At 36.8% G+C, this 17,409-nt stretch overlaps 1 protein-coding gene across 4 annotated transcripts in view; it reads left to right on the top strand.

The window, feature by feature from the left end:
• The window catches only part of l(2)gl (LLGL domain-containing protein l(2)gl), a 243,921-nt gene that overhangs the window by 177,661 nt on the left and 48,851 nt on the right, over positions 1-17,409 (top strand). For 3 of the 4 annotated variants that reach the window (XM_081747437.1, XM_081747435.1, XM_081747436.1), the window contains exons 14-16: positions 645-795; positions 10,023-10,166; positions 14,708-14,868. In XM_081747437.1, coding sequence (XP_081603563.1) covers positions 645-795; positions 10,023-10,166; positions 14,708-14,868 — 456 coding nt within the window. The remainder of the gene's footprint in view (positions 1-644; positions 796-10,022; positions 10,167-14,707; positions 14,869-17,409) is intronic. The other variant, XM_081747438.1, reaches the window with a different exon arrangement.

The following is a 17,409-nucleotide window of genomic DNA, read 5'->3' as shown; positions in this document are numbered from 1 at the left end:
CGCTGAGCATCATCGGAGATATATCCTGGAGAATTTCGGAGCTGGGAAAGGGGAAAAGGTAGGGAATTTTCTCCAGGGGGTGTCCACTGAAATCAAGACCACAAGTAAGGCTGTAAGCGGTGTAAAGGCAAGGTTACATATTTTCGAGATACAGATACATTAAAGAGAGAAAATTAGCGTCATGCTTCAATTCATGTATTCCCTCAACAAAAATTCAGATTATAAAAGCTACATTTACATACATGGGGGTGTTTTCCCTATGAGTCCTGATTTACCTTCAAAAATTCAGTTTCAGATTAAAGCGAACCACCTAAAAAGTAAAATTTAATACTAATATTCTAATTTATCACCTATAAAGCATTTTACTTTGGACTTTGATTACTCTAAAAATCAAGAACTATTTCCAAATAATTCAGTATCCACAGCAGCATATTCAATTTTTGTTGGTATTAATCATGCAGCTATATTAGTATTATACTTTATGTTCAGTGTGGTATTGAACAAGTTATTATTTGCATTTATTTCAAATTTTAATCGTCAAGTTATGTTAGAAACCGAAGAAAATTGTATTGTCAATGCATAAAGGCTTGTGATAAATTGAATTTTGTCTTTGTATTAAAGTGTTGGCTTTTGTTCTTGTGCAGATCTCTCTGGTTCTGGTGAGGCTCCAATTTCTAGGCGTAAATCATTTAAGAAATCGCTACGTGAATCGTTCAGAAGGCTTCGCAAAGGTCGGTCACAAAGGCACGCTGACAAAAGAGGCCAAGCAGCATCTCCAGAGAAGAAAAAGGAAGCGTATGTATTATTTTTATATTCTCACTTATCAGTTATGAATAATTATATTTCTTTTGTATAAGTGAAAGTAACCTATAAGCGGAATTCTGACTGCATTTCTTAATATATTGTAGTTTGTAAAGACATTGAATCTTGACATTTGTCAAAGCGTGTTATTACACTCTTCAATACTGCTGTGTTTTCGTAATTTCATTGTGCCATATGAATTGTCACAAGTTTTAAGTTTAATGTCCCTTTCAGCAACGAGGCTATATGAGACATGAACCTACTGTTTAACATTGAATACGAACCCTATGAGTTCCCACCGGGAATCAAACCCGGATCTCCCGCGCCAAAGGCGCCTGTACTAACCATATAGCCATTAGGGAGCTCTCTCAAAAATTGTGAAATATGAAATCATGAACGAGTCATTCCAGTCAGTTAGCGTAGAAAAGTGCCATTTTTAATTCGTGGGTCAGTATGATTATATAAACTGGTGAAATGTTCAAGTGAAACGTTTTGTATTGACATTAGCAAATATGTTTTTGCAGTGATGCGAGGGGTCCCTGGTTCGATTCAAAGCCATGCGAGTTTATGGTGCATAAAATCGTGCCCCGTAGAGTTCTTCCATTGTCTTTCACAGTATTATCACTCCAATTCTTTCATAAACATTTACTTTCATTAATAATCAATTTTTATTCTATGGAGCATAATCGTGTGATGTTAAGATATAAATTCCGTTTAACTTCAGTTTCACCCCTTCAGAGTTGAAAATATAAATTGTCACACAGGGTTTGTCCCAGAAGTAATGCGTCACATTATTATTTGATGCGACTATCCGCTAGATGGGGTATGGTAAGTGGCTTTGGGAACACAGCGTACCGGGCAGCAGTTGGCTTCGAGCTTCCGGAGCGTCAGGGCTCTCAATAGAATAAACTTTTGTTTGGAAGTGCCGTCGAAGTCGCGATGGAGAAATCCCTGTAGCTGCTATACGTTATTAAATGTTGCGTCAAACTGGGCAAGACCCCAAGCGATATTTATCGGGTGATTCACGAGGCCTTCGGTGATGACTCTTTGACCAAATCCGACTCGTGCAGGTGGCACAAGATGTTTAAAGAAGGCCGAAAGAACGATGAAGCCCGCTGTGGACACCTGCAGCATCGCGTGGTAACGACACCATGGTCCGAGTGCGCGAGTTGCTGAATTCTGATCGAAGAATGAGTATTCGGTTGTTAAGTGACAGTAACCATTTCAAGTGGCTCAATGGTAGAGCGTTCACCTCTGGTGCATGGGGTTCCTGGTTCGATCCCAGCTCGCGCCGTGTGGACTTTGTAGTGGGCAAACACCGTGTTCGTGGGTTTTCTCGGGATTCTCCCATTTCCTTCCACTTTATTCATTCCACTACTTCATTCAATTCTCATCGTTACCGTCTCCTTTAGCCTAACCGGCATAACCATGGGACGTAAAACTGAAAGATTTCATTTCATTTTTACTAACCATTTCAAAAGGTACTATTCACCGGATTGTGACCAAAGACTTGCAGATGAGGAACGTGCGCGAAACTCGTCCGAAGAGTTCTCACAGACGATCAGAAAAACAATCGAGTGGCTGTTTGTGAAAAGCAGTGTTGTGAAGAAGATCTTAGTTTTTTGGACAACGTAATAACCGGTGATGAGAGATAGGTCTTTAAATATGACCCTGCAACGAAAAGGGAAAAAAGGGGTTAATGGCCCACGGCGCAGTCTCCTCGCCCAAAAAGGCAAGAATGAGCAAATCGAAAAGCAAACCCATGCTCATTGTCTTTTTTGATGCTAAAGGGCGGTTTGTCCACCTGGACAGATCGTTATCGACAAATTTTAAGTTGAAGTCCTCAAAAGACTGAAACAGGATCGACCGCGTTAGGAACGAGGTCAAGAATTCGTGGAATCTTCACCATAACAACGCTCCCAATCAGCCACACCGCCTTTGTCGTACGCGACTACCGGACCCGGATTAGGGTTAACAACGTTTACGCAATCGCCCTACAGCTCCACCTTGGCTCTGCCAGATTTCTTTCTGTTTCCGAAATTATTGAAAAAAAATTCCCTGAACGGGCGTTATTTATAGACACCATTGATAACATCAAAACGACTTCGACGAGGCTTTTGAAGGGCATTCCTCTTGAGGACTTCCAGAGGACATACAACGCATGGAGATCTCGATGCATTCCCTAGCATCCATCAATAAATCTAAAAGGTAGTTTAGGACCCGAAACAAAAGTTTATGACTGACGTGAATCACTGAAAGAATAGAGGTATTTTTTAGTGATTACTAATCGCTTCTTAAACTACATATAAACTGGTATATTACTGATAGATTGATAAATATCTGAAGTTTAATGAATTATACGAGCGGAAAAGAAATAGTTTATTATGTGTTTGTTTGGGTCAGGAAAATGAATATTGGAAATAATGACATAGTTAACTTTGAATGAGTATCTATAATTCATTTTGATTTGCAGCAGACCTTCCCAAATTAATTACTCATAGGTAGTTTCATATGAATTTATTGTTTAATGATTCCCTTCCATAGCAGCTCCCGAAAAACGTTGTTTCCATATGTGCAGAAAAATTCAGCGTAAGTTATGCCTTCTGTTTATTTTCATTCTTGTGAGCGCAAAGTGCGCAAAAAAGAAAAAAGTGTACATTTGATTATATTTGTGTTGTGCACAACTTATGCGTGCATGAACATAGTAATTACCATTTCTGACACAGCAAAGGTAATCCAAATAATTTACTGCTGTCATTAACATAATAACATCATCGTAATATTTAGCATAAGCTCTAATTTTATTAATTTATATACTTAATTCTAAGCATGCATGGAAATCAAACTGTAACAAAAAAATGCAAATCGACATTTTTGCAATGAAGAAACTACATCAGTTGCTTTTGTACATAATGTATGTAATAATCCTATAAACTCTAACAAATGTAGTGTATGTGATGTAATGTGTACTTAAACTGGGTCTGTCTAGTGTGAGGGGTAGTATAACCATGAAGTATTTGTTAACAAGTAACTTGAGTAGCTTCAATGTGTACATAATTTTCTCTCGTAGATGTGTGTTTCGTTGGATATTAGAAAAATATTTCTTCGGCGTAATCTATCCTTTAAAAAAAAATATACTATTTTTTGTTTGTTGTTTTAACTTTGTATTCTAATTATGTATATACTGGATTGTGTGTGTGTTTATAGATCTGAAGCGTATTCAGGGATATTTGCAGGCAGATTTTTCATATCATAGTAAGATGATAAAAAGAGCATTCATTATTTAATTTTTGGGAAGAAATTGACGCGTCTTGGAAATAATAGAAATAAGTATTCAAGTACTTACCTCAAATTGCGTCGTGAAAAAAAAAAAAAAAAAAGTAAAAATTTTCGTTTTTCATATTTTTTCTCCACCAAGCAACGTAGTCTGAGTAAGTTCGTGTTATCTTCACTGATCTTATTTGATTCCGTGCCTACCAATTTTCGAATAAACTTCATTATTTTTAGTGATACTGGATCGTCAGATTCAAATGCAATACGTTGCTCGCTCGTTTCATGGATATATCGATGTCTCGAAAACAAAGGCGATTCGATCTTTTGTTCATGTATCTTTTAGTCATGACTTTTTCCCCTTCTTTTTCATTTCTCAAAATATTGCCCTTTCCTCACCCAGTACCTTATATAAACATTTAGGACCGTAATAGACACCGCCAACTATATTCAAAGGGTAGCATATGAACACAGCCACTTTGTGCTGAGATTGAAACCATAGGTGTATCATCATCATCATCATAGGTATTCTGCCATTGTTGGCAGGTCACTTGCTGCAGCTGAGAAGCTTCCATACTCCACGGTCTTCCACTAACCTCTTCGTCTTCACGTACGATTTCTCTGTTTCAATATCGTTCATTAATTGTGGTCTCCCTCTTTTTCCTGCTACCATGCCCTTTAAAGCATCCTCCATAATACAGTTCCTTCTTAGCCAATGTCCCAACCAGTTTCTCTTCCTCTTAATAATATCTGAAATTGTTCTTTTCTCCGCCATCATGCCTAGATCTTCTGATTCCGATCGAACAAGGTAATTTTCTCTACATTTATATTTTAAAAGTTTCCGGTCATTTTTCATCATTGCGTAATGTTCACGTTTCTGACCCATACAGCACAATACTCCATACGAAGCACTGTATAGGTGTGTAGGGATAAAAAGTGCAAAATTTATTGTACAATAAGGCCTAAATTATATATTAATTACGTTGATACTAGCTGACTTTCGTACGTATAAATAGTTCCTAATTGTTTTTGAAAATAAGTAATGAGAAATAATACCGTTCGTCAAAATTTTTGAGTACAATGTACCTCTGCATGCCCAAGTTCTGCTGCTTTTAAAATTATTATACAGGGTTATTTTAAACGATCTTCCCGATTTCAAAATTTAATAACTTACGGTTATTTATTCATAATGACATGCAACTTATGTTAAATGAAAGAAAATATGAAAGTTTCAGTGACTGATAAAGCTGATGTTTAGTTACGCCTTCTGCCGCTAGGGCGACAGTAAATCAAGGTGGCGGGGAACAAAGACAGGAAAGCATTTTGTGTTCTCAAATTTCACGTAAAACAGTCTGAAGTTAATGTTCAACGAAGTTTTAGGACGAAGTTCAGGTTAGATCTATGATTAGATACACAAAGCGAGCAATCAATCCGAAAGTGATACAAATAATTTAGAGAAAGTGGGTATATCTGCAAGAGGCAACATTAGGCGGCCAGGAGTTGATGAGGAAACAGTTGATCATCTGCGTGACTTTCGCCAGAAGCCCACAAAAATCATCGTTTCGTGCAAGCAAAAAATTGAGCTTGAAGCAGACAACAGTGTGGAAAACTGTGCTAACACGTTTGAAATTTTACCCATACCGATTGAAATTGTTGCAGGCGCTTAAACTCACGGACAAGGATCACAGGCTTGAGTTCTGCATTGCGATACAAAACTTTATGGGAAGAGATTGAATCAGTTGTAAGTTGTGTATGAAGATGAGGCTATCTTCCACCTTTCGGGAAAAGTAAACAAACAAAATGTGACGATTTGGTGTTTGGAAAAATCCGCATGGTTATGAAAAACATATCCGTGATACACCCAAGGTGAATGTAAAAAAAATGGGAGGGTGATATATATAATGGGTGATATCAATAAAACGGAAAAGTTACTCATTATTCCCAATTTTGTAGTAGTTACTCGCATTGGTATCAATAAAAAGAGAACTGAGCACTACTCGTCTTGGCTGACCTCGGAGAAACCCCGCCCTTTTGAAGTAACCACACCTCTATTCTCAAGCCAAGTAACTACTCCGCGTTTGATATCAATAAAAATCCAAGACTCCTCTGTGATGCTAGTAACTTCTCCAAATTTGTGGAGCAAGCTCAATAGGTGACTCCGTGCGAAATATGACAGAGTATATGATTGTTTTGCTACGTAGAAAAACTAATAAATTACATAGAAATGTTTGAAATGGAGATTACAAAAAGCATTATAGGTTTATGAAAGAAAATGTAGAGTGGTTAGGGAAATTTTTTTTTTAGGAGAATCAACCGAAATTCGGGGTGGTGCACTACGTAATGACGAAAAGATATGGGTTTTCTTGCGTTACGTGAGTGATCCGGGATTCCAGGTCGGAATGTTAGGGGATCTGGTGTGGCTCAAAGTACTGTGTCTATGACTACTACAAGTGTAACGGATGCGATTGTTGCGAAATCTGAGAATGGATTGTTTCCGGAAGTGTGCGTAATATGCAAACAGCAAAGCCAGAGTGGCAAGAACAATATACATTTCCGGGTGCTATCGGAGCACTTGACTATACACACGTGGCAATAAAGAAGCCTAGTATTTTGGAGACGAATACGTTAATAGGAAGAGCTCATTCGTGGCTAAGCTGTTAGCGTACATGCCTTTGGCATAGGAGACCCGCGTTCGATTCCCGGTGGGAGCTCATGTGGTTCGTATTCTACGTTAATCAGTGCGTTCAGTCTCATATAGGCACGCTACTGAAAAGGACGTTAAACTCAAAATCAAGTCAACTCAACGTTAATAGGAAGGATGTATACATGAGAATGTATTTTGTTTATGTCAAGGCGAAAGGGGACACGTATGGTGTGGAAAACGCAATTAGATGGACGTGCTTTATGACGTGAGTGGCTGGACTTTTTTTTTTAAAGGAACAAAGGAGCCAAGTGTCTGATTTCGTTCTTAAAGCCAAACAATGTACAAAGACCTTGGACAACACGTGATATGCGCTTGTCGTGTTAATCTTGATATTGCTGGATTCGAATAAACATCCATCAGCTCCAATAGGTTCATCCCCATGGTTTCAGTATTACTTTCTTGTTTCCCGATTTTTATTTTTGTTTTATTCTCGCTCGAATCTTTGATTCTCTTTTGGATTTGTGTCTCAGTCGTAGATTTATTTGATATTTCGTTGCATTTCACTGTAATTACCTTCAAAGTGTCGGCTTTCCTTCGTTTACTTTCTGGTAGCTGTGGCTTTAAAAGTACCACTGGAAACTTTTACAATATCCACAAATGCACTTTGATTGAAACTGTCGTTGCTACTTGCCCGTTCCACGGCGTTTAGGATATTACGCCATAGGTTAAAAACAACGAAATGACCGCGCGACGGATTGGAGAAATGAGTAATCACTTCTTTTATTGATACGACTCACTGCTACGCGCAGAGGAAACGCGAGTGAACGTTCATAAATCTGGAGCAGTCTAGACCTGAGTAGTGGCTTGTTTTATTGATACGAAATTGAGGGAGGAGATTACTCCAGCTGCAGTTACTCCGATTCTCGAGCAGGACTTCTCAGGAGCAGTTACTCGTTTTTATTGATATCACCCAATATGTATGTATAATATGGCTTTATGTTTTTCGACTCGGAAACTAAACAAACTTTCGTTCTCACGCTGCAGACACGGCTTTTCTCGCAACCAAGTTTTGTATTGTACTTTTGGGAGCGAAAGGAACATTATTAGTATTATTTTGAGTATTTTTGTATTTTATTCTTGTGCGTGAAATAATAAACACTTTTTGTATATCACAGACAAGTATGAAAATGAAAAAAAAAGTACGGAAGAAATAAGAGCAATTATGATCTTAAAAAGTTATAACTTCGATACTGATATACCGCTTTCTGTTTAAATAATAATAATAATAATAATAATAATAATAACTCACTTCGGCAGTAAGTCATGATCATAGATGCATCACATTTTTTGATTCAGATTTTCGTTTTCATCGTATTTCTTCTTGGATTTTGTGTCGCACTTAAATGAAACTTCCGATGTAATACCACTTAAATGAAACTTAGTAGGAATCCGACAACACTGTACCGTCCGGAGATGTTCTCCGTATAGCGCGAGATATAACACTGGTAAAAATTCATGGATAGGGGTACCTTACTTTCTGTTGGGTGGTGAAGTGGGTAGATCTAGGTCGAGCTTCAAGACTCCTTGCGATCACTTCAGTCGAATAGCAGGTAAACCCATGTTGAATGAACCCATCGCTATAAATGTCACCATTGCATTAGAAATTTAGTGAATGTGCCAGCTGATACAGCAGGGGAAGGAACATATAGTGGGGTCGATTGTAAAATACTATTGTCGTATTCAATTAATATCTTGTTCCATTTCCGATTGGGACTGTATACAGTTAATTTAGTTCAATTCCCTTCTTAGCACTGACAAACTAGGAATAGTAAAACGTACGCGTTTTTTATTTATTTATTTATTTATTTAATTTATTTAATTTATTTATTAATACCGTTTAATTTCTGTGCCAAAGGGACACTGAATTGTTTGCTAAAAATGTTCTTCTAAGGTGCTCAATCTTCTTAGGTTCGTCGGATTTTGATAAATATATTTTTCTTTTCCGTTTTCTCTCCGGAATATTGGCGGTTCCTGGGTTCTGCAGCACCCCAGTAGGATATCCATAATGAGGTTCTCATTTTTGTTCCGTTGGCAGAAACAAAGATAAGGCCTGTCTTTATTTCGTCATTCCTATTATGATTTGAAGAATCTAACTGCAAAACTTTCGTTTGCCAGAGACATGCTCACTTGGGATGAAACATGATGGAGAGACCAGTGTTAGGTTATATTATCGAACGAAATGTATGCATTGTATGCGTATCGGGTGTTCCAATAAGAGCGCAATATTTTAGTTGCAGATCGTTTAAACCGTTGTGAACTCGACAGTTGTCATGTATATTTATTGTGTTCAATAGTCATGGATCACTACACCAACATTTCACTGCAAGTGTGAGAACCTGTCACAGTTCGATTTCTTTTTTTTTATTTTTTTATTTTATTTTTTTTATTTTTATTTTTATTTGAGAGAGTTTTGTGAAATTTCTTGGTCTACACTAACAATATTCCCAAACTGAACAACAATTCCTTGTTTCAACGCATCGTTATTGTGGTAATTGAGTTACAATTATTAAAAAATCGATACATTTCGTCAAAAAAGTAGTATTTACCATAAATGTTTTGGGAACATTTGCCAGAAATAATCCACATTTAATTGATGTTGATGTACTTTAAACTCAAATTAAGATATGGTCACTTTTTCAACAAAAGATACCCTTTATTACATTTTTAAATCTTGTCCTCTTACTAGAATATCGTTCTAATAAAGTGATACTTGCAACCGTACGTAAGAAATCTTAGTACTTTGCCTAGAATTAAGTATTTGAGGTTTTCTAAGAAGGGGTACATACATTCGATTTAATTCCAACCACGTTTCTTTGAACAAGAGTGTAAATAGAATCTTTGAATCTAAATTAAAACTTTCGATGAGAAGAGGAAGCATGTATTAAGTGATTCTCTTTTTGTTCTCAACTTGATTTCAAGATGGTGTCGAAGTACGCTTCCAATTCTGCCAAATGGAAGTGTATATGAGAATCACTTTTTTTTTTTTAAATAATGGAATATGACATTGGTTCCTTACTTTGGTTTCATCCCAAATACTTAAAAGTAGCGGGCAGGTCTAGAAGCTATGATAATTTTCTTATAAGGCGTCATATTTATGTGTTAGTATTGCATGGAAGTATTTGTGTGGTGATTGGTCTTATTAACTGCACTTCAGTGTGTATACATATCGCTATGGCCTTTGTGTGTGTGTGTGTGTGTGGTAGCATTTTGTGTAACAGCAGTAAATGGAAGTCCTTCTATTGGGCAGTGAAACAGAGGAAAAGAAGGATCCCCCTCAGGAGGTTGCAGGGCAACAAACGGAAGAGGCTGCGGCCCCTGCAGAGGAAGCCCCTAGCGGTGGCAGTGGTGATGATAAGAAAGATGATGAAAATGAAAGGACAGATAGTATCGGGTAAACACTTCACAGCTAATGTTTTGTTGCGTGGGTTTTTAGGTTTTTCTTGTTGTTTGGCCAGAGATTTTTGATTTGGTTTTTATAATAGAGGTTATTGGATGCTAGTTTTGTTTACATTAGTTCCCCCTTCCCCATTTGTTTTGTACATGTAGTATTAGCCGCAGACGAGCTGGGTAATTAATCGTCCTGCATGTGTCCTAAGTGTTGGAACTGTCGATTTAGTAGATGCGGTATTGTAGTGAGCTAGTGTTGGCAATATTTTCGTAGTAAAAAGAAAATCATCATTGCATTTGTTATTTCTAATCTGAGCCATTATTTCGATACTTACTGAGAGAAGCGTGTTTCAAAACGGTGTAACGTAGTCCTTTTCCGTTTTAATCTTCTATTTCAAAATGAAGTACATACTTAGCTGAATATATAACTATATAATGTTACAAAGTATAGTAATGAAAGTTACTTACTTACATATTTTGTATTTATGAATTGAGTGCTGTCATATTTGTGTATCTGTGTGGTTTCAAATTTATCTGTCGTACACTAAAGGTGATTAATTATAGGGTTTTTTATCTGTCCTTATCCCGATGGCAGAACTTTCTTTGTCTTTCTGCGATGAGCTTTTGTAACTGAAAAATTTTCTGCAGAAGAAACACTTGTGATTCTTAAAAATACGCTTTACGCGATGTAAAAAACAGTTCAAACTACACTTATGAGAGTCGTCCTTGCATTTAAGACATCTAAACATAGCAGGGATGTTTTAACACTTTTCTGTTGGATATATATATATATATAATATATTTCCTCTGGCAATTTTCTGCACAGGCGCGGCAAAATTTCTGCGATCACATCGCAGATCGTGGCATGTTCTGCTATGGGGGTCCTTATTTATGAAATATGAACAGAAATATTAGAACTGTTTTCGAAAAATTAAGAGGTTCAGTTTTTAAGGGGTGCTGAGTGAGAAGAAGTTGACGTAATTGTATGTAAACCATTCTTAAGCATATTTAAGTAATATATATATATTTTTTTTAATGGAAACTTTAGGCTTTTCAAGTATTCTATGTATTAGTATATGTATACGACATTCTATGTATTAGTATATGTCTAGAAAGTAATAGACGTTTTGAAATAAAAACAGTAACAGAGTGAACAAATCAAATTGTATTATATACATTTGAAATGTACACTTGAAAGCTTAAACTATTTTTCCACATAATCGCCATGCAACTCTAGGAACTTATCATATCGTGGCACAAGATTTTTCAATACCGTCGCGATAGAAATCTGCTGTCTGCGATTTCAACCTCTGCCTTAGACTGGCATGCAGTTCGATCAGTATCAAAGCGTTATGTAGCGAGTCATGTCTTCAAATCGCTTGGTGCCAAATCCGGGCTGTATGGTGGGTGATCGAACACCTCCCATCCGAAACCATTCAAGAGCTCTCGGGTACACTTGGCCGTGTATGGACTTGCGTTGTCGTGAAAAAAAAAAAACCAACACCTTCGCGCTAAGTTTCCCCGGCGCTTGTTTCGAATCGCGCGCCTGAACCTTCTCAGTTTTCCACCTAATCACAGAACGCACCTCACAAGAAGCGGGATTTTCTGTTGCAGCACACACGTTACAAAACGCACAGTAAGTGTGTCACAGTCCTCACACTACCACAGCTGGATGGGTACTGAGTGTGGCAACGTTCTGACACCAAGATGGCGACTCTAGCACCGCCCACTGCTGCGATAGGCCAAAACGTCTGGGATTTCCTGGACAGCCCTCGTATAAGCTAACTCTTTTGTCCGTTTTTCTGTCGAATGTTGAAACCAGAAATAATGGTAGATTTCTACCGTTTCTTGTTTCAGTAGATGTAAGAGCGGAGTCATAGATAACTCGGAATGGTTTCGTAAGATAACTTCAGCATTCCAGGAATAGGTTGTCTCCACCCTTGTCGACTTTTAAATCGAGTATTGGTAGAAATAATCAGTTCTGGTTTTAAAATTGTTTTCAATAGAGCAGAAATGATAGATAGCGAGAATACGTTTTCTGATGTAAATTCACCATCGCAAAAGTAGGTTCCATCTCCGACCTTACGATATTCCTGGGCTCAAACTGTAAGTGATACCAATATCGAATCCCCATAGTTTGGAAGTCTATCATAGTTTTAACAATGTGAAACAACGTCCTACTTGCGTTAATTTCTTTCTTCCGTTACACATAATAACAAAAGAACCAGCAAAGATTTTTTTTTTTTAATATCAACATCTCTTATACTACTTTCCTACATAGTCACCAAGTAAATGTATACTTTTCACATAGGGTAATAAGTATCTGTATCGCTGCCTCTATTCCTCCGAAGAATGGTTGGATTTCCCACGTTGTAACAAGTTAACTTGATCCAGGAGACGGAATACCAAGTTCCATTATGTTAAGAATGACAAGTTCCACCACTACAAAAACAAAACGACTGGTCTACCTCTACCCTGTGTCAAACGGTACGGTGTTTCAGTTGAAGAGACTTTGGTTCGATCACAATGTACTGGTATGAGAGTTTGTAAAGAATATCGTGTACATGGGTTCTTGGGTTTTTCCGTCTCTACCCACATCTACATTCCATTTTTTCCATAATCACTTACATTTATCATCCGTCTTTTAAACATACAGAGCATAATCGTCGGATTTTGAATTGAAGATTCCACTTCGTATCCCACTACAAGCCAGACATGTTAGTTTTATTACTGACACTTGATATATTATATATGGAGCCCTTCCCGATGGCCTAGTGACTAGCACGCTTTTGGTGCGTGGGTTCACGGGTTCTGTTCCGGGTTGGAGAGTTCTGAAATGTAAATTCATTACAGTGGTTCGGATTTATTAAGAATATAGTGGTTCTTTTAAGCTAGATTCCTTTAATGTACCAACGGATATGGAGCAGGGGTGGCAACAGGGTTAGCCTGGAAGCATAGAAGGAAAGTCAATGAGGTTGTCTAGAAATGAAAATTAATAGATCGGAACTGAATATTGGCAGATTCCATATCCACGGCTACATTAATTGAATCTAGGGTGCAGATATTTAAATATGTATTTATTTAGAAATAATAGTAATAATTGGAAAGTATATATATCAAATAATCGTAAATGCTGTTACACCATAGTTTTAGACTGGCTTCCTGTTGTTGGGAAAGTGAATTTAATTTTATTGTGAAACAAATATCTTAAACTAGATGGTGAAAGGGATGCTTTAATATGTATTATGGCTCAGATAAAATATTATTGCAAACATGTATGTTGTGTATATATGTTATATATGCTATTACTGGGTAACTTACCTTTAGGTTTTGGTGGCAAGGGCACATTGTAACATTGCGATATAGTAGTTGGGCAGCTTGAATCTTTACAGTTTAATTACGTATTTTCTGTGCATGGCATGATATTAATTCTTTTCTTGCATGTGACAGGAAACGTGCTGTGTCATCTATGTCGAATAAAAACTGGCCTTACGTAAATAGTACCAATTTTAAGTATATTTTTAAAACCCGTTGCCCTGGTAGTAGTAGTGAACACCCAGCTAAGAGTGCTATTATTTCCGAGGAACGTGAACAAAATATGTCTACTAATTTAGGTACAGCTAAACATTCTGCTACATTGCCTAGAAGGCAAGTTGTAGAGACACATACTGTCTTAGGAAACAGAAGTTTCAGAAGTCATAAAAATGGGAGAAAGCTTTCTAGGGGAAATGCTGTTAAGTTTCATCGACGTGAAATTTTGCCCACCAACGATGAAGAATCAACATCACATCACACTTCTGTGCAGTCAGAAAGCAACTTAAAACAGCGATTTTTGTCTTTCACTGAACGAAAATTAAGTAGATATCGGTCAAATAATGGACCGAGTAATGAAGAGAACAGGGTAAAGGAGTATAATAGTGTAGAAAAATGTAAATCGCGTCATTCATACAAAGAAAATAAACAGAATCTATTTCAAGATCAGAAATCTGTTGCTGTGCAACGCAAACTGAGCTATGACTTAGCTCTCCTTAATAATGATTTACTAAGAGCAAATAACTCAGTAAGAAAGGGGAATAAATCAAATATCACAAAATTAAATACATGCAAATCACGCAATGAAGAGAGGAAGCTATTTGGGAATACTAAGTTCAGCACAGCTTGGTTCAAGACTGTGAAAATGAAATGCGGATCTGAGAAGAGTGAGAAAGAAACGTTCTCGCGTGATTGTAATAGCTACAGCGAAGAATCTTGCAGTTCACTGTGTTCTGAAAATCTTTGGAATTCTGTACACACATTAACAGGAGAAGTGTCGCTTCTAAGTCTACCATATATCGATGCTATCTCTGCACATTCTTCCCCTGCGCAGTCCGTAAATGATTTTCATTCCATTCCAAATTCTGCTTGTAGTACCGCGTTTGAAATGAATGTCCGCAAGAATGATCAACCGTGTAGTGATGTGAGCTTTAGTTGTAGTAAACATTCGAGTAGAGCTGCTAGACGTAGTGTTGAGAGTCTTCCCATATCACACCTTCGTTATTCCCGTAGCGCTTCCGCTGCTGGTGATGCCTCCGCCTCCTCTCCTACTGCCCCTTTGAGTCCCATCGAGGCCAAGCCTGTGGAACGACAAGTGGAAGCCAGACCCGTGGATGATTCCCTTGGCAGTATGGTTCGATGCCTGTATTTTGCCAAAAGTTTCCTAGTTAGTGGTGAGTATATTTTTTCTTTAAAAATTTGTTTATTTTTGCTCAACTGTAGTTTGTCTCGTTCTTTGGTATTGGCAGTACCTTTTCCAAGGTAATCTGTAACCTAGAAATCGTCAACACTTTCTCAACATCCAAAGGGAACCAAAACGAAGAATAAATATGCAATTCCAAATTATCCGTAGAAATATATATATATATATATATATATATATATATATATATATATCTTATTGTAAATATTTAAATATACTTTAAAATATTTTCAAGTAACGATTTTCTTACTCCTGTTCTTATGCGATAAAGTACCCACGAGTTGGACTTTCGTGTATATCAGCGTTTCCCAACCTTTTTCAACTTACGGCACACTATAGGTGTAACTTGAATTCTTGCGGCACACCCATTTTATATATATATATATATATATATATTATTTGTAAATATAGAATACCGTGGTATTTTTATATGATTACTGATCTCCTTACAGAGAAGAAAGCACGATCACTGATTTTTGCCCATCGTAAATTATTATGCTTATTTTTCATTCTAATTTTAAAATGGAAAACAATTACAATGAAATATAAGAATCGGGTTTTTAAAAATCCACTTTCTCTTTCGAAAACTGTGCCTAACCTTTAACTAAAAGGGAAGATCACTAAATAACGAATAAACAAACAAATCTCTATACTTTTAAAACACAAATGTATGCATATTTGCTTTGTTGAATTTATTGAATGATATGTTAAAATTTCAAGTTACGAAATAGACTGCAGCAATAAAGAAGCAATAATGGTGATGATAATGATAAATACGTTTTCCATCATTAAAAATGTACAGAAAAGTAACACAGTATGAAACTTAAAATTGTAGATTTATAGTAGAGGTTCATAGTAATGTGAAATACAAATATACATTTTCCCCTATGTCTTGCATTTGATTCCTATAGAATTTATAATTTGTTTCGATTTCCTCGCGGCACAGCAGCTGCCCATTCGCGGCACACCAGTGTGCCGCGGCACACCGGTTGGGAAACGCTGGTGTATATGATGGTGTCAGCGTTTATATTTACATTAATTTTGACAAATTATAACAGGTGGTAATTTGATCATGCCGCTCGACATTTTTTATTTATTCACAAAAATAAAGAAGAAAGAGCATCCGAACGAGTGCATTTTCTCAACAGTGTTTGAATACATGTATTTTACTCTTGATGTTCATTCCTTATTTGTTGCATTTTGGTACTCCTTTCTGAAGCTCAATATTTAATGTTGAAACCGATCAGTATGAATGTTTGAAAACTCATGATATGCGCAAAGCTGTGATGTCTTTATTCCTGATAGTTAGCAACACATAGTTATTGTCTTCACATTATTTTGTTCTGCAGTACCAAAGGCCACTAAACATGCAATAACCTGCCAGAGTGATTTTTTTTTTCTTTTTTTACAATATAATGTTATTCATGGTTTGCAACACTGTCATCTTCGTGTCACTAACGTTTCATATATTCGTTGCTCTAATTGTATACACAGTATGTTGCTGCAATGTCATCACTGTGCCCCAGTTTTGAATAGTATTTACCAGTTTTGAAAATCTATAGTGCGTCGCAATTGGCAACCCTGTATCGAAAAAATATATTCAATTCAGTCCAACGAATCTACCCTCAAGCTATGTAACATGTCTGGGACACAGTATCGGATGTTCTAAAAATAGCGCGCACGGACTACAGAACACTATTCTACAAGTCAAAGCGAAAAATATATACAATTGTATAGCTTTCGGGCCTTTGTCTGGAGACGTGAATTGCACTATGTGACAGCATCGCAAATAAAAATGCATAGAGTTGATTGAATAATTCATTAAATAGTTACATCGATTCTTTCCAAATGACCATTAAATTCGATATACGTTAACACAAGAACCATCTATTAGCTTAACAATCGACGTAAATGCTTGATGGGTTCGTAGAACAATACTAATAGTTTCAAATTAATTTGCGACGTTGCCACATTTTTTATTCCTCATAGCGGCTGAAGGGGCCTCGGAAGGTATTTCGTTATATAGGTTTTTCACTTTATTTTGACCTGCAAAATAGCACTCTGTTGTCTGTGCTGTGGGCGACATTTTTAAAACACCCGATATAGATATATATATATATATATTTGCACCTGTTATATATATACAATATAAAAGTTGAAAAAGTACAATGTTCTGATTCGTGGTCAGAAGTTTGGCATGTTTCTTGGGTAATTTGAAAAACTTTCCAATTAATGTGAAGAAATTTTGATTTGTTCGTTTTCATTGCGTCTTTTTAATTGATCTGTTTGTCGAATAAGGAATAAAATGCATGGGTGAAAATGCCTTTCTTTCTTTCTTTTTCTCTTTTTTTAATGCAATAGATTCTCACGTGTTGCGTGCATACAGAGGGTAGACAAAAAAAATCTAAAAACACTTCATACAGGACACGTAAGTTTGGCCCTCCACTGTACAATACGTGTTGCGGTTGTCGATCGTTTTTTGTTTTCAATGTGTCATGTGGACCTCCCTCTT

The sequence above is a fragment of the Thermobia domestica genome, unplaced genomic scaffold (genome assembly GCF_964235325.1).
Source record: "Thermobia domestica unplaced genomic scaffold, izTheDome1.hap1.1 HAP1_SCAFFOLD_239, whole genome shotgun sequence".
NCBI lineage: Eukaryota > Metazoa > Arthropoda > Insecta > Zygentoma > Lepismatidae > Thermobia > Thermobia domestica.
Note: the sequence above shows the minus strand (reverse complement) of the source record. Positions and strands in the feature narration are given on the sequence as shown.